The sequence below is a fragment of the Mus musculus genome, chromosome 8, assembly GCF_000001635.26.
Source record: "Mus musculus strain C57BL/6J chromosome 8, GRCm38.p6 C57BL/6J".
In the NCBI taxonomy this organism is placed as follows: Eukaryota; Metazoa; Chordata; class Mammalia; order Rodentia; family Muridae; genus Mus; species Mus musculus.
The window spans coordinates 82,056,680-82,075,231 of record NC_000074.6 but is presented as its reverse complement, the minus strand read 5'-3'; the positions used below and the strand labels follow the sequence as shown (position 1 = coordinate 82,075,231).

Below are 18,552 nucleotides of genomic sequence, written 5' to 3'. Positions count from 1 at the left end.
CAAAAGCAATATAGACAGACCTCAGCTTGTGACAGAATCAAGTCTCAGGAATTCCACTGTGAGTTGACAGTGCAATAAGCTGTCCGTGTGTTTAATGATCCTGGTCTGATGGCATTGTATCATAGTGACACAGCACCACATGGCATTGTGTCCCTCTTGTACTTGTGTGATTGACTGGGAGCTACAGGTCACTGCTGCCATCAATTTCACCAGAGAATAACCCATGGTAGCTTTGACAGAACTTTGGAAAAGCCATCAAAGTAGCTAAAATTTTAAAATGCAGGGAAAAAATATGAAAATTAAAACACTGTGGCCAGGTAGATGGATCGAGGAAAAGGGTAAAGGGTACTCCTGCTTATCCTAAGATGAATATTTGATTTCTGGACCCAACACATTAGGAGATACCCTGCTCTAATAAGTTTTCTTCTGCCCTCCATAAACATACGAAGAAAACGCGCGTGCACACACACACACACACACACACACACACACACACACACACACAAATTAACTAAAAGCTTAAAATATTATTAAATCCAATCTTATAGCCTAGAATACTGGTAAAGTTCTTAACTAACTTAAATGTCTACACCTGCTGTAGTCTCTTACTTATCAGCCGTACAGACCTAAAGGTAAGTAATTTTACAACTGTCTGAAGGTGTTCGATAATCATTTAAAGGCCAATGTCCGGGGAATAGAACTTCACAGACCATGGGGTAGAGGTTAGCAAACAGCTTTCGCACCATGAATAAAAAGCTGGGACGTTTTAATGGTCAAAAATTAGCACTTCAAAATTCTGCTAATCAAGTCTACCAAGCTGAGACATTCTTGTTCCTGTGAAACTGCTGTCTGTGTGGGAAGAAGAGATGTCCTCTGTGGTGTTGTGATGCTCTTCTGCCTGCGTGCCCCATACTATTAGAGAAGTGAAGGAGTATAAGGCCTACCATTACAGTTGACTCTTCACAGCTCATAAAATGGGCACAAAGCACTCTGGTTTTGCACATAGCCTTGAAGTTCCAAAAGCACATAACTTTTTTTTTTTACATGATTTCTATTTTAACTAATGAACTTCAGGTATTTAAATACATAATAAAATAATTTCAGTTCATTTCACTTGGTACAGAGAATGTATGTGTTTGCGGACCCATAACAGCTAGCTCTAACGCTCCCCGAGTGTTCAATGTCACTCTGGCCATCAAGTCTATTGTCTCAGGGGAGAAAGTTTCAAGATTACTTTTTGGGAACAAAGTCCATGATTCTCTGGAAGGATATATAATAATATATATAAATATCAACAATGTTCACAGGGAATCTTCCCAGGGTTCTTATGTCACAGTGCATTTCCGTAATTAGTATAGCTTTTGTAAACACATACATGCACCTTTTAAAAGCTAGTTATTGTAAATGTGTAAAACACATAGGATTTAATATAAAGTTCTAGATTATAACCTAAATACCAACATATTCACAAATATATAGTTTTTGCAAAGGCTATACATAGATTTAATTTAAACTACGAGATCACAGTATCAAAATGATAGCATTTAGTTTTTACTTAATGAGTGTAGCTTCTGGTGTATCAAATATTAGTCTTGTCACCTTAAATTCCTCAAGTCTTCCAATTCATGGCATTCCCAGGGAGAGATTTCTATCCCCAGAAGTGTTTTCACACAAGGACACTGAGGCATCAGGAGATTGACTAACTTAAATTGTCCAAGGCACAAACAGGCAGTGAGATGGACTGTCCCTGAGTGGTGTATGGTGAAGCCTGGATTCAAACTTAGACCATATAGCTCCAAGCCCTCAACTCTTGTCTCCTCTGCTGTACTCATAGAGTGCATACTCCCATGAGCTAATCTTACAAAGACATATATGCAAAGAGGGAAATACAGGCAGTTATACGTTTCTTTCTTTTTTTTTTTGAATCAACATGCCTTACTGCTTTTGAAATATGTACACAGCTATACTCATTTTCAAAGAAACCCTCATGTTCTAAAATAACCACTTCATATACATAAAACTAAGGGATAAATTTTATTGATTTGAAAGTTAGCTTAAAACATTACCCAAATAAGAGAGACATAGAATTTTAAAAATATAATTGGATTTAGGTAAATCTCTAGCATTTTAAATTTTGAAAACAATTCCAAATCACAAGCTTCCATACATGCCACATCACGAGCAAATAGGTTTCATATATAATGCTAATTATGAGCAAACTTATGTAATGCACATTCTTATGGTTCAGCATACATATCAACATTGAGTTTACCTATTTGAAGAATTTGCTTTCTAACTTAGGGGTTCTAATGCTCTTCCCATGTTAAACAAATAGATGACAGTTACACCTTCCAGATAGCTGATGAGTCATGTTATCTATCCTGTGCTGTCCTGGCCTATTCACTGTGCGCTCACTCTGCTACGCATCCTGAGTGACATCTGCATTCTATCTCTGCACATCAGATTTTGTCCGTACATTCATTATTTTCCCATTATCACTGAACGATTATTTTTGAAAGAAATTTATAGCAATGAAACATATTTTATATGGCTGAGATGTTCATGGCAGGCTTCTAAACCCTTCTGAAATGGATATTAAAACTGAAGGCAGAAATCTACTGGACAATGATAACACAAGGAGACATGAAGAGATGTAAAAACAGAAGACATAAGGAGCCTCTTGCTTGTGGAAAGCATGGCATGCAGCAATGCAGGCATGCATCTGTGTCTCCACTGGGAGAGTGAGAAGATGAGTGTCCAGCAAATGGTAAGACAGACAAAGAGCAGCTCTCAGTGGAGCCAAGAAACCTCTTCTATGCTGATCTCTGCCATGTCCCTTTTATAGCAACATGTGGTTTTGATGATAGACACTTTAAATGAGACACCTTCTCTCCATTATGGCTTACTTCTAGTTCCAATTCAGTTACTGTAGAGATTAATCGAGACATGACTCAGGGCATAGCATTTTAAATGTCAGCAAAGCTGTAACACCAGCTCTCTAAATTATCTGCCTTTACAACAGGGAATGTCACCAATGCAAAGACCCTGCCTGCCATGGGTAGATTTCTTAGTTGACGTCTGGAGAAATTTTGTTTTTCTGCTGACCTAGTTTTATTTTGCACATATTCAAACAAGTAAAGAAAATGTACTCTCTAAGGGGTGCCTTAGGTGCATAGAGCCCTTTAACTCAGGATGAAGAACTAATAATGTATGCCTTCCATGTATAATACTGAGCGTATACACGGCTGTATTACCTTTTATTGTTACAAATTGTTCATTTAATATGGGGAAATACAATGAAGTCATAAAGTATTTAGTCTTCTAGTGAAATATGTGTTTTTAAAAATTAGCAAAAAGTGATAGTCACATAAAAACAATGTAAGGCATGTACGATACCTTCTCATGCAATCTAAAGCTCTGATGAAAAAGTCTTTGTGCAGTTGATGCTCGTCTCTCAGGATGGAGCACTGTTCCAGTGTCACCGACATCGATGTCCTGTCTTTGGCACTTTTACAGCAGGTAAAACGAATGCCATTGAGTTTCCGACAAATCTGCAAGACCCAAATGAAAACGGAGTCAGGTGGTTCCAACCACCCTGTCAAATGTAAACACAGTCCTTTCTCATTCTCTAAGCTAGAGGGTTAGCTTTGACTGGTTGATATCTTTGAGTGAAATGATCCCTACCTGAAGTCTAGTTATTTTTAACAACAACCAACCCAAATATCATCACTGATGTGAGAAGGTCTCATGAAGTCCCAGTTTTTAACATTTGCATGTTGGTGTTTCTCGGTAAATCTTGATATTATAGGGCAGACAAGAGTCTCCAGCTCAGGATTGTCCATTTTCTCACTGCCTTATGCTTAGCATGCTTAGCATGTAGATCTCTCTGTTCCCTTTTCTTAGGCATGATGGCTTTCTGAGATGAGATACCAATAATCAACTGCAGCATCAGCAATGCTAATCAACTTGCATTTAAGATAAATTTAACGTGACACAATAACCATCTACTTTATTATCTGTAATCAACGAGGCCTTAAAAGTGCCTTCTCAGAGAGGAAACATAAAACAGTTTTTATTGTGAATTTTTTTCACTGTATTTTAATTGTGGTTCTGGTACTTAAATTAAGATTTATATAGCCCTATTAATTCACATTTTCATTCTCTTCTATTTCCAATAAAAGTGACGACAGAAAAATGAGAGTATGGTTTTACTGTAGAATCTCTTTTCCTTCGGAAAAAAATTTAGTTCTTTCAAATAAATACTATTTCACATTTTTAAGGCTGACTATATCCACAGTCATAAAATGGACCTTAATGGACACTTTTGAGATATAATTTTTAAAATAATTAATATTCTTTAAATGTAGTGCTACTTTCACAGGTGCCTCTTCTTCTTAAGATATTCAGTGCTCTGCATTTAAAGTCAAATGGAGGTAGAATGTTTCTCCATAGTTCACAGAAGAATCTTGATTTTAAGATACAAGCTTGTTTGTATATACTCAGATTACATTTGGTTTCTTAAATTTCCCCATTTTGTTATTTAAATTAAATCAAGAAAAACTCAAACAACTTTGTTACTTAATTAGACTGTAAAACATTGACAAAGGCGGCAGTTCAGTAGGCAGATAAAGAGAGAGGAAACGGGCAAACAGAATCAAAGCATTTTGGTAATATCAGAGGCATTCCCGTATTTCCTTATTTTAAGAGTGTTATTAAATTGTTCTGTTTAGAAAGCTGATATGGAAACTTGCTTTCCGCTTACAGTGGTGCTAGCAATTGTACAATCAACTGTGAGCTGAGTAAGAACCTCATGTGATTGATATGCATATCAGAAAAACTTTTAGAAATATGCAGACTTGATGGGGAATGTTTAGATATCCAAATGGAAAAATGCATATGCTAAGAGGAGATATCCACTCAGTTTCCTGTATCTATCGCTGCTTTATCTTTTTAGATGATTTTACCACATGTAGCCAATGCCATACTCATTTGGCCTCCAGATATTGGAGAGCCTTGCAAATGATCAGTCTTCCTGTGTGCTGCAATGATTGCAGCAAAACATGCAAACGTTCATAAAGCTTCCCATAATGAATCTTTGAGAATTAATAACCAAAGTGGTCTCTGAAGACACCCAGAATTCTGAAAGTATTGTGGTGCAGATCACTGCAGTGTAAATGGCCCATCGGAAAGCAGAGATTCCTTCTTCTGCTCTCTTTGATGTTTTTTTTTTTTTTTTTTTTTTTTTTTTTTTTTTGCCAGCACACTAGGGAGGCATGACAGGGACTTTCCTCTGCCTTGTTCTTGATTATTACACATGGCTTCATGATAAATTATCTCTTTCCCTGTTCCAGAAGAGACTGTGTAACTTTGGGAGAGTAGGAACGCTCATGTAAATGCTTTTGATGGAGCATAAATAACGTGTGCTGCAAGGCTAATGAACCTGAACTCTGAATTGTAGGAGTGATACGGCCAAGGTGACAAGACGCTCATCCCGAGATCTCCAGGGCGCCTTTCCTTGTGACAAGATACTTTCCCAAAGAAAGTCCCTGGGACCTGAGATTTTAACAAAAGTTATAAATTTAATAGGAACTCTGTTTCAAATTGCCAGATAAGAGCTTAAGAACACAGGCATGATTCTCTCCCTAACTCGTGTGAAAGTCTAGGCAGGAAAACAGGCAGATCTTCCTGCCTAAGGGTGCCATTAAGTGAGAGAGAACCATAGGCAATTCAGCTCGTTACCCCCATGACAATCAATCAGTAATAAATTTTATGCCAACACCCAAATTAACAAACACATTTACAAGCTCATTAACTGAACAATATGTCCATGAGCCTTAAGTCAAGAATCTGACAACCACACTATTGGAATCCCATGGCTCTACAGTGGTAGTTCAAAATTCTGATTGTTACAGAACATTGGCAATTGCCCATAACATGTAACACCAAGAAAACCACAGATCCTTTCTTCACCTTGGAACGTCAAGCAAACCCAAAGTCGGTAAGGAGCGTCAATCAGGAGTATTTTCCCCTGTTGAGTTCATCTTTTTCTATCTCAATTGTTAAGACTAAGGAAGAGATGATGCTTTTTAAGTGAATAGCCTTAGACCCTGTGTGATGAATCCCTGGCAATGCTTGCTGCTGATGCTATGCTGGGGGGCCGGGGGGAATGGTAGACAGGAGTGCTTACCGTTGCTGCCAGCCACATGATTTCTACATTCTTTCTTTTTTTGGCTTGAATATTTTGGTGGAGATTGTCCAACAGTCCTTTTAAATCAGTTTGTTCTTGAAAATGTGAAATATCTACAGGATTAAAATGTAAAGGAGAAAACCAGGAGACAGAGTTAGCATGATGCTTCCTATGGAGTTTTATTGAAACACTTCTGCAAATACAACTTTCAAAACAAAAAATGCCCTCTGGAGCAAAGGCTATGTAAGGGAGATCTTAATAATACCCTTCAGTTTTACCCTTTATCTGAACACACACTTCAGATCCCTCTAGTCTATGTAACTATGGTAATATCAAACTGTCCATGAAGCACTGTTACCAACAAGAAAAAACATTTCTCATGAAGAGGCATTGCTTTTCTTTAGGCAGTATGTGCCAGAAATGTCTTGCACTATCATCTCTTTTTTGCAACTAACCAACCTGGATCAAGGCTATATATTAACTTGGACATCACACATGAGAGAAATCTCTAAGTTCAGTTTATAAATATGAAGCCAGTTTCTAAACAAAAAGTTTCCCTAGTCTTGATGCTATTGACATTTTGGGTCAGTTAAGATTCGTTTTTATTTGGGAGGGAGCTAATGACTGTTGTGGGATTTATAACTGCTTCTATGAAGTCTCCTGCTCAGATGCCAAAAGGAGTTTTTCCACTTTGACAGTGAAAACTGTATCTAGGCATTGCCAAATGTTTCTAACAGAAAAGGGAGGAGGCATTGCTGTCAAGGAGCACAGGTGTGACAGGGAGGTAAGATTGCATAGGCGACAGAGAATGGCACACAAGAACAGAAGTGGGAGTAGGAGTGTGCTGCTGCCCAGATGTCTGCATTCTAACAACCAATACATAGGTAGCCAATGGCCTGCACTGCACACTGAACCCAAAGGAAACATGCAATTATGAGCCAAATGTTTCTGAGACTTGACAGAATGTGATTCAATGAAGGGGGCAAAATGCTCCTAAAAAGAGTGTTGGATCCTTAATACAGTGGGAGCTCACTATCTAAAGCAGGAAGAATTCCTGAGATCCTAGACTAAGACTGATAAACAGAAGATATGTAAGAACTAAAGACCTTGCCCAGTTATCCAATTACATGGATGACACAAAACAGACATTCGCAGTTCCAGTCACAAAACTAACCCAGATTTAATTTAGCAGAGATGAGAGTTTGCAATTTCTGAGTTTGTACCAGATGCTTCCGTAGCCAAACAGCTTATGTAAGTAGTTTCTGGCACGATTGCAAGAGAATAGAGGGGGACATCTCAGTGAGATTACAGCAATGCATGTGCACAAAAACCTCACAAAGGTTGGGAAGAGACACCCTCACTAAAAATGATCACATGTCATCTCAGGTTATCATGACTACAGAATAAAATAGATATTCAATATTCTTACACACACACACACACACACACACACACACACACACACACACATCTTCAAGGTCCCAAAGATTCTTTTAAATATATATCACTAAAGTACATTGTAACTGTTTTTAAAGCATAAAACATTATGCCTAATTTAATGCAATATAACAAATTCTGAAACCACAATACTGAATGAACACAGGTAATTAATTAATATTTACTCTATTACATATTTTCGATCTCACAAACAAAGAACATGATAACTATGTAACGTAATAGATGTATTAGTTTGACTATGGTGGATATTTCATTATTTCTACATTAATCCACTAAATTTTCTTCCTTAAATGTACAGTCTTTAACTATTAAATATATTTTCATTACTAATTAATGCAATATCTCATGGAGCTGACTTATTATAGACACATACACACTTCTGCCCTGTAACAAAACTTTTGTGAAATAACATTTAATCCTAGGGTATATAGTGCATCCTGTTAATGTTCTGCCAACTTAAGATGATCTAGTTGCAGCACCCTGAAAGAACACAACACTAACACAGAGAGCCAGTATAAAACCCTGCAAAGCACTGGCTTAGAGAAGATTCATGGTAACATGCATGCTGTAATTTGGGTGTTGATTTCCCTTCAGAAGCCACATGGGAAGTGTGTGATTCTTAAGGAAGGCTTGGGAAGAGTGGCACTTTGAGAACTTGGGGCCCTGGAGTAGCAGCTTAGGGCGCTAGTGTTGCTCTCACAGGAGCCTTTGAGACTCTAGCTTTTCTCTTTTCTTTCTCTTACTTCCTACCTGGGCCATAATGTGATTTTTCTCTACCGGGTATTCCTGTCATGATGGTCTGACTTGTCGCAAACCTGAAGCAGTGACATTGACTAATCAAAGTCCCCAGAATAGCCAAAGTAAAACTTTTCTTTTGTGAATTTGTTATCTGAGTTGTTTTATCATAGCAAACTAGCATCACCGAGCATAAAGAGTAGCATATTTTTCCAAGAAGGGAGTTTTAACTAGTCTCTGAGCTTCTAGGAACTTTAGAATTCACCCTCAAATCTTATTTGTACTTACACAGTTAGTGGGGTTTTACAAACAATTCTAGCATTTTTATAATAGACCATCATACTCAGAACAAAACATTTATATTTACTAAAATGATAGTTTTCATTGTTGACATGAGATTTTACACTCTGAACATTATAAAAGAGGTTGTAGAACACGGCAAAAGGCTGCAGACCAGCCATGAACCCATGAGATCTCAAAAATATGATATCCTAAACAAGAAGAAAATAATGGGCACATCAATGGACATGACAAAGTTGTTGGGGGAAACTCGCCAGGCCCTACCCCTAGTAGAAGAGCTGCAGGCAACCTCTGCTGAGAGACGAAGAATCTCTCTCAGGAACAATCCTGCTGCAGATTATCCAATCCCAACTGGTCAGATTTTAGAAAATCTATGTGTGTATATTAAAATATACATGAGATTATAAAATAATGGTATCAAGGTCTTTCTTTTCTCAAAGGAAGAAAAACTTACATGTTGAAAAGCCAGAGTAAGAGGTCAGAAAGGGTGCTTTTATTTTATCTGTGAATATTTTCCTTTCACAAAAGTTTTTATGCTGGGTTATTGCTTCCCAGTAACTAATTCTTTCTTATTTGTAGTGATTTTTTAAGTGAAACTATCATAAGCCTCTTGAAACAGCCATAAATCCAGGAAAATGACTTTCAATGTCAGTTCCGCCCCTGCTTGATATGTGGTCAGGGGTGAGCTGTTTGGCTCTGTGCTCCTATCTCCTCAACTGTAAAATGAGTATAGCAACCCTGCAGTGCTTCATCAAGCTGAAGAGATCACAATTAATAAAAGCTGTGGCAGAACAGCCTACATTATTCAATCCTGTTTCAACAGTAAAAACAGAAGAAAGTATTACTCTTGGGAGAGCCAGTTTCATCAGTATATCCAGATATCCAGGGTCTCCTCAGAATAGCAAACAAATTCCTCACACACATATGGGTAGAAATTCCATCCCATTCACGAACCAGTGGACACCTCTCTACTGTTCCCCCACGGAGCAGAACAGGCAAGGCAGAGAGTTATATTTTATACCTATCTCCTGTGGCTCAGCAAATGATGTACCTTCAGCAGCAAGTATTCTGAACAGAATAATGACCAGAATCAATGGCTGAGTGTTTATATGTGAACAGGAATGGATGTTGCTTCTCAATGGATTAACTCACATGTAACACACATGTGGAACACTGGGAACCACTTCATTATCTCATGGTCAGATAATACTGCATGGCTAGGGAACGTGCTGCAGTGGCCAATTTTAAGTCACGAGAAGACTAGCTGCATAATCATGTCAATACATTAAGGGAAACAGAAAGATTAAGTGAGGGCCAAGCTATGCTGAGACACTAAAACAACCCTCTCTTGAAGCCTGCCTTCCTGTTGGACTTTCCAGGGTCAATCATCAATAAATATCCTTTATTGTTCAAAATAGTTTGAGTCAGGGTTTATGCCTCTTTCCACCAAAGATAATTAGGTTAAAAATATGTACACACACACACACACATGGTATATATATATATATATATATATATATATATATATATATATATATATATATATATATATATAACTGGCTACTTTAGTTTATAAATGTATAGTGTTATTAGAGTATGGAAAAGACAAATACAATTATTAATGAATATCAGCCAAACAGCTGAACCTGAAATGATGTTTCTAAAGCATTGTGCCTTTATTCTTTGGCATGCTTTTCTTAGAGAGCTAGGGTATATGTCCTCTTACCATATTCAGGGTGAAATTATATCTTGACTGATGAGCAAGGTAGAAATAATGGTATTTTCTGAGGCCAGGTTGTAAGTGATTCTATAACTCCTAAAGCTTTGAACTTCCCTGTTTGTAGTCTTCTATATTAGTTCTATAATGATAAATCTAATATAAACTAGGAAATGCTCATGCCACATGCAAGTTCTGTTTAGGTGATCATGTCAACAGGCATTGTCGCAAGGTAACTGGGACAAGTTAGGTGACCATGTCCCAGATACCAGGGCATGAATTGTGAGACCTCCAGATGATTCCAGTTTCCAGACAACAAAGCACTTCCTGACCATTCTTCCTTCTACCAAAAGTCATTGACATAAAAGAAGAGAGAAGCTGATTATGAGGTAGATCCCTGGATATGGCAGTATCTAGATGGTCCATCCTTTCATCACTGCTCCAAACTTTGTCTCTGTAACTCCTTCCATGGGTGTTTTGTTCCCAATTCTAAGAAGGGGCACAGTGTCCACACTTTGGCCTTCATTCTTCTTGAGTTTCTAGCATTTAGCAAATAGCAAACACAGAAGTGGATGCTCACAGTCAGCTATTGGATGGATCACAGGGCCCCCAATGGAGGAGCTAGAGAAAGTACCCAAGGAGCTAAAGGGATCTGCAACCCTATAGGTAGAACAACAATATGAACTAACCAGTACCCCGGAGCTCTTGACTCTAGCTGCATATGTACCAAAAGATGGCCTAGTCGGCCATCACTGGAAAGAGAGGCCCATTGGTCAGGCAAACTTTATATGCCCCAGTACAGGGGAACGCCAGGGCCAAAAAAATGGGAATGGGTGGGTAGGGAAGTGGGGGGGGGAGGGTATGGGGGACTTTTGGGATAGCATTGGAAATGTAATTGAGGAAAATACGTAATAAATTTTAAAAATTTTTTAAAAAGTGATAGAAAAAAAAAGAGAAGAGAGAAGGTGCCCCACTGTTTCCATTAGACTCTCTAACCCAGCAAATCCGTGAGCAGAGGTTATATGATGCTGTTACATGTCTGTAATCTTGGTACAGCTTGTTACAAGACAGTATATATATATATAGAAACACCTCAATAGAGACAATGTAGAAGGGCTTGTACTGCATAGAGGACAGTGTTTTCACTGTGTGCTCCTGTTAGCAATATACTCTGCAATATTAATCTACTTTAATTAATTCTAAACAATTATAATTGATTGTATTAGCAAGCAGACAATCACAGTTAGGAAAATCATTGAAATATCTTTAAATTATAAATTACATTCTGTAGGAGGCTACAGAATCTCGAAAGACATAAAAAGACAGTGCTGCATTCAAGCTAGCTTCATAAAATCATGTTTCTCATCTACCTGTATGAAGGAGGCATTTTAAGAAATCAAATACTGACACATGCAAGATCACAGAGCTCCCAGGACCCGACAAGGACAACTATAGCCAAAACACACAACAAAGGGGAGATAGAACTTGTAGAGACCAGCTCCAGTAGATAGGCATGGACCCCAATTGAGGGATGGGGCCACTCACCTATCTCAAACTTTTTAACCCAGAAATGTTCCTGTTCAAAGGAAAGACAGGAACAAAAATTGGAACAGAGACTAAAGGAAAGGTTATGCAGAGACTGCCCCACCTAGGGAACCCCCCCCATCTGCAGACACCAACCTCTGCCACTATTGCTGATGCCAAGAAAGAAGGGTTTGCTGACAGGAGCCTGATATGGCTGTTCATTGAGAAGTTCTACCAGCACATCAGCAATACAGATGCAGATACTGAGCCCAGGGACCCCAACAGAAGAGTTTGGGGGAGGGCTGAATTAGCTGAAGGGGATTACAACCCCTAAGGAAGAATAATATCAATCAACAGGCCCACTCAGAGCTCCTAAGGCCTAAACTACCAACCAAAGAGTATGCATAGAGGGATCCATGGCTCCAGATACATACGTAGCAGAGGATGGCCTTATCTGACATCAATGAGAGGGGAGGCCTTTGGTCCTGTGAAGACTTGATGCCCTAGCACAGGAGCATGCTAGAGCAGTGAGGCAGAGAAGGTGAGTGGCTGGGGGAGCCCTCATAGAGGCAAAGATGAGGGGAGAGGTAATGGGATGGGTGGTTTGTGGAGAGGTAACCTGGAAGGGGGATATCATTTGAAATATAAATGAATAAAAGATAGATAAAAAAGAAATCAAATACCAAAATTCCAACCTGTTTAGAGCTGAACATTTTTTGTTATATACACTTCCAGAGTGTCCTCTTAAATGAAACTCATCACCAGAAGCAACAGGGAAAAATACCTCAAAACTGTAGTTAAAATGTTTCAGATACAGTACTAAAGATTTTATGAAATCCCCTCTTCATATGATCCATGCCTTTTATTGAAAAAGAAGGTATGAAATAATAACACATTAACCTTTTTCCTTGTTTTGAAAATATCATAGAAATAGTTCATGGCTTGATTACACAATCCCAAAACATGCCTACATTTTGTAAAAGCCTAAGAGACTCTTTGTTGTTCGATGGTACTTCAGCAGCTGACCTCGAATCCCTTGTTCTGCCTGAGATGGCTTTCTATGTCAATTAGAGCTAGATGGACAAAGGCGGTCTGAGCTAGGAGAGGCTGTGCATGCATAGCCAGCTCAGGGATCTGGGAGTCAGACAGAAGTGCATAGATAATCGCTTTTGCTTCTGTTAAGGTAGCAGAGGTCTGAGCACTGAAAGGACATGGGTGAGCAACCCCTTCCTGTAGGCTAACTTCCACATGCCCTATTGTGTCCAACAATCACAACAGAGAGGATTTGACTGTTGGGGAGTAGGTGAAGACAGGAACAAGAATGGAGTTAAAGAGAGAATGCAGCTTTGGAGGTAATACCAATGTCCTTTCTGCTAGCCCAGCAGCAGAAGAAGGTCACAATGAAGCCAGAGGGAGGGGCAGAAGTAAGACCTTTCCTTTTGGTCGTCTTCACCCCTCTTCTTTCTGATGACATAGAAATAACTAATCAGGCAATCCTCCCCATAGTCCTGATCTTCAGTTCACTATCCCTTAGAGGCAAGTGAAGTCTTCCCATGTAATTCTGCCAGGGATTTTATAGATAATTTCTAGGCACTAGGGGAGATATAGATGAAGTAAGAGATAATTTTATAATGAAAAGACTACACTGAAAGTCTCCAAACTAGAAAGATAAGCACTGAATACACACGAGTATATTGCGTACATTTTATTCCTCTTCTATAGCACATTCAGCTTGAAGTGGCCTCTTACTTGGCAAGCTGAGACACTCATATTTGCAGTTTATCAATGGCGGCCCCAAGTACTAATTAATTAGTGTTCACAGGCTTCTCTTTTTAACCCATCTTGACCTACCTAATAAAGATAATGTTACTCCTCCCTGTACTGGTGTCCCAAGGTCATTTCCACATTCCTGGAGTTTAGTGATACCAAGCCAGGAGGAAAATGATGATATAAAATGGACAAAAAGATAGATTGAACACAAAATGTTTCACCTCTGTGGTTTGAAAAGAAGAGTCATGGTAATTAACAAGTTACTGTTTAGAGGATTGACTATTCATATTGAATAGCAAAGGGATTTCAAACGTATACTGTAAAAGATCAAATACTAAGTTATTTTTAGTTCCCCCTTTGAATCATTTTATTTATTTTTTGCTTACGTGTTTGTGGGTTTTGTCTGTGTGTGTTCTGTGAACTATGGATGTGCCTGGTGCCCTCAGAGACCAGAAGATAGTGCTGGATCTCTCTGTAACTGGAGTTACAGATGCTTTTGAAGTAACACGTGTGCACTTGGGGATTTGAACTCAAATCCTCTGGAAAGCAACAAAGGCTGAGCCATCTCTCTAACCTCCATGCTTTGATTTTAAATTAGAAGTTGAAATTAATTTTTAGTAACCTTTAACAGATGTTTAGCTTATTGGATATAATATCAAATAAAAATGAAACCATTAGAGACCCAGGAACTAATCCAAGTCAAATTCAGATATTTATATACTAAATGTATATCTTTAAAATTAAGATAATTACTGCTAACCTATTCTTTTCTGTATAATGACCCAAAATAAAAAAAAAACAACAAATCTTATTTTCATGATGATTTTTAATTAACTCATCTATAAGAGTATTCCAAAAGCAAACCTAGTTCTTTTTGGAAAAAATATCAGAGAATTGATAATCACAGAAAACAGTGATTAAAGTTAACACAGCTCTGAAGGAGAATATACAAGACAGAGAAAGAAAGGTTATGGAAGAAAATAATATTGTAAATCTGTTCACATAATAGAAAAGAATTCACAATCAACTGTGACTGGAAGGATCAGTGGATTTGTTAGAACACTGCAGAAATATAATTCTTTGAGAATCTTAGAGTGTACAACAATCATTATCCTATCCATCGCTCTCACTTTTCTACATGGAGTGTGACATCTTTTTGTCATGGAAACTGACAGTGGAAATATTAACTTCCTTTCCCTAGAGAGATAATGGGAGAATGTACTTTGAAGTACAAAGTATATGTGTGCTAATTATCCCCCTTTGGCTGGTGATAGAATATAAGTGTTCAAACAGCTAGAGACTCATCTAAGTGAGCTTTCAACTGAATTTTGGTCCCTTTATTCTAAGCCATTACATGCTAGCTGAAGAGGCTAGTGTACTGGGAGGCCATCCAAATGCAACAAGTGGCCAAATGTGAAATGTAAGATGGAATTTCTTAAGTTTAGGTATCCAAATGAAGGAAAGAGGAAGAAGTGTAAGGAAGACAGAATGCTTAGACATCCCTTCTGCTCAGCTATGTGCAGGTACACGAGGGAATGTACTTTGAAGTACAAAGTATACATACACTCACACACACAAATATAGACACACACATACAAACACATACACACACATACACATACATGTATACATACACACATATACATACATGTATACATTCATACACACACACACACACACACACACACACACACACTTTGTACTTCAAAGTACATTCCCCACGTACCTGCACATAGCAGAGTGGCTGTGATAATGAAGAAATTACATATCTGAGCTGTTGACACTAAAAGGCAACACTGGGATATAGGGGTCAGTTTCTAGTTTGCTAGGCAGGAGGGTATTTGCATGCCTACCCATGTGTCTACTTTTCTTTTCTTTTGAAGTGTTTGTGCTTCATGCTTCTAACCAGTCTACAGTTTAATGACAATTAAGTGTCTCTATCTCTGATTTTATGCCTATTTAGAAAAGAAAGAGTTAATACTATATTATAGTACATTAAATTTTCAGTGTGTGTGTGTGTGTGTGTGTGTGTGTGTGTGTACATGTGGATGCCAGAGGACAACATACAGGAGTTGGTATTTTCTTCCTTCTCCTCCTATCAGGGAGTTTTAGAGATCAAACTCCGGTGGTCATGTGATTGTATTTGGTGGCCTTTTCTTTCAACAAAGTCCTTGAGATGTGTTGGATCTGAGCTGAGAACAAATCCCCAGCTACAAATATACCAAACATAAAGGCAAATCCTCAGCATAGAGCTAAAAATGCAGATACCTTAGAGTCTATCATTTTAAATTCTGACCAGAGTGTTCTAGACAGCACTGGTAGAATCATGGCCTAAAGGTGAAGAAAAAATCCCATCTGCAAGTCATCATATGTGGAATTTAATCTCTGATGCCCCACTAGTCATAGCTAGGAACCTACCACAAACTAAAGTGAAAAACCAAGTCCCCTCTTACAAAGGATAGAGTTGACCTAAATCAGTATCCCTTAAACAATGCCTTGGGGAACACTTATTTATCAATATGCTAATGGTATATAATATGTTTATGATCCCCCAATGCTAAAATTAAAAAAACAAATGAATTGTATCTTTAGCTACAAATTAATGAGAAATGTCCCTCTAGCACATGAACAATTAGCTATTGCTGAACTCTGAAGATTTCCAGAATTGATGTGCCTCTTCTTTCATGGTTAAGGAGCACAGGTAGCAAGAAACATGGCATTCTATATATTATAATACAGAATAGTCTATTGTGGTATACTGCTTCTGAGTTATGTGCCTTCCCTGACTTAATCAGATCTGCAGGTTAGTCTGTCATGAGCAGCCTGGCTTCCTTTCTTGGAGACAATGAGAAGAAAGTAAGTCACAGTAGGTGTTTGAGCAAGAATAATGACAAAGGAAATGAGTCTAACCAGGGTTTCAGTTGCTCACAGCCAAACCTTGGGCAGAATAGAATCATGCCCCAGCCCCCAAAGAATGCATGTGCAGCATTCTCTCTTATATAAGTGACTTATATAAATGTGAAGAGTTCAAGAAAATCTATTGTTACTACAAGTGGAGTTAAAGTTAGTAACGTACACATTCCTTTTGGAGCTTGGGAAATAGTCAATTGTATTAGAAAGTCCATTAACCAATTAGACATGCTTATACTGTTTGTTTGAAGACCTCTGAGGAGGAGCAGGGAAGGGTGTGTCCGTGTGTGTATGTGTGTGTGTGTGTGTGTGTGTGTGTGTGTGTGTGTGTGTGTGTTCATGCTCTTTTGTATAGTTACCTCGCTTTATTTCTCCATTCTATAAAAACAGGCTATTTCCAGAGCCTGTTGAAGCATAGATAACTGGACTCAGGATTAACATTAATTTCTGTGTATGGAAAGCATGACCATGAATATGTGGCAGCAGCATATTCAAGTTCCTGGGTGTGGTGAACCTGATGTGGCGACAAAGCCTGTGTCAAGAGGATGAGCAAGTGATAGTACTTATAGGCACCCATTGTTGTGAAACACTGGCAGTCTTTGTGGCACAGGTGAGCAAGTGTTTTTTGTCCTAGTCAATTCCACTGAATATTGCTGTCTGAGACAGGGCTCATAGAATGGTCAGTAATTGAAGGCCATACCCACTTAAGTAGCCACAGCATTCACTGATATGCAGAATGTGACATAACTTTCTCTGACATAGGTACCTGCCGTATTTAGGAGCTGAGTTTCAGGCTACTCTCCAGTGAGCAGATGACTCAATGACATTGAGCAGTGTGTGAGGCTGACTCTTTTGTCCTTAGAGGATGAGTGCCATCATCCCTTTCACAGGAACTTCTCTGGATCTCAGTGATACTCCTCACGCGTAGTTCTGCTATGTATGGAATCCAGTCTGACTGAGCACCTGGCAGATCAGCTCTTTTCATTTCTTTTAGAAACAAAATCCAGTAATTTTATTCCAGAAAGTATTATCATATAGTTATTTTGCAAAATATATTATTTAGATTTATGAAAAAATATTGTTCCATGTTTTAAAATCCAGCCAAATATTAAATGGCTGAGTGGCAATATCAAAATATGCAAAGTCCTGTGGGCTGGACAGATTGGTTAGTTGGAAAAGTTCTTGCCTCACAAACATGATGGCCTGAGTTAGGTCTCCAGAACCCTTATAGAAAAAGCACGATGAGATGGTGCCCAAATGTAGCTCCAGCACTCATTAGCTAGAGGCAGGTAGAGCCACTGGAGCTGGCTAGTCATCAACTCTGGCCTATCCTGTATCAAAAGCAGCAGTAGGAGACCCTGGCGGATGGAATTTAAGATTATTCTCTGGCTTCTGGCTTCAACACTAATTACACATGTGCCTTGTACAGACATAAACACACACACTAAGTAAACAATCCAATAGCAATATCTATTAGGAATGTGTTGTTCCTGTCTGTGGCATGATTAATTCCAACTTTTGTTATTCTACATGGCATTAATAGCTAAGAATCATTTTCCTATCAGCTTTCATAAAGTTCTTTAATCTACAGGGCTACTCTTTCAATGTGGTGATGCTACTTTATTTTTAAAGTACGTTTTACATGAGTTTTTGTTTCAATAGTTAATTTTTCTGTATAATGTTGTCCTAAGAAGAGACTTGGTCCATATAGTCCATGCTTGGTTGAGAATAAGGTCAACTGACATAGTAAGACTAGAAAGTGCTGAGGGTCTGGAGAACAGCCCAGCGGCGGAGCTCCTTAGGCTTGGTTGCAAGCAAAAAAGACAAAACAAAAAGTGAAAATTGAAAATAAAGTAAAAGTTCAAAGGTATAAAACCTTTCAGTTTTCAGTAAACTACAATTTTTTATGGTAGATTTATTTAAATCTCTATTTATTTCTTACTATGCATGC

At 38.3% G+C, this 18,552-nt stretch overlaps 1 protein-coding gene across 18 annotated transcripts in view; it reads right to left on the bottom strand.

The window, feature by feature from the left end:
- Positions 1-18,552, bottom strand: part of Inpp4b (inositol polyphosphate-4-phosphatase, type II) — a 792,047-nt gene that overhangs the window by 59,081 nt on the left and 714,414 nt on the right. For all 18 annotated transcript variants that reach the window (XM_017312729.2, XM_006530858.3, XM_006530854.3 and 15 more), the window contains 2 exons: positions 6,188-6,300; positions 3,397-3,551 (listed from right to left, as the gene is read on the bottom strand). In XM_017312729.2, the coding sequence (XP_017168218.1) occupies positions 3,397-3,551; positions 6,188-6,300 (268 nt within the window). The remainder of the gene's footprint in view (positions 1-3,396; positions 3,552-6,187; positions 6,301-18,552) is intronic.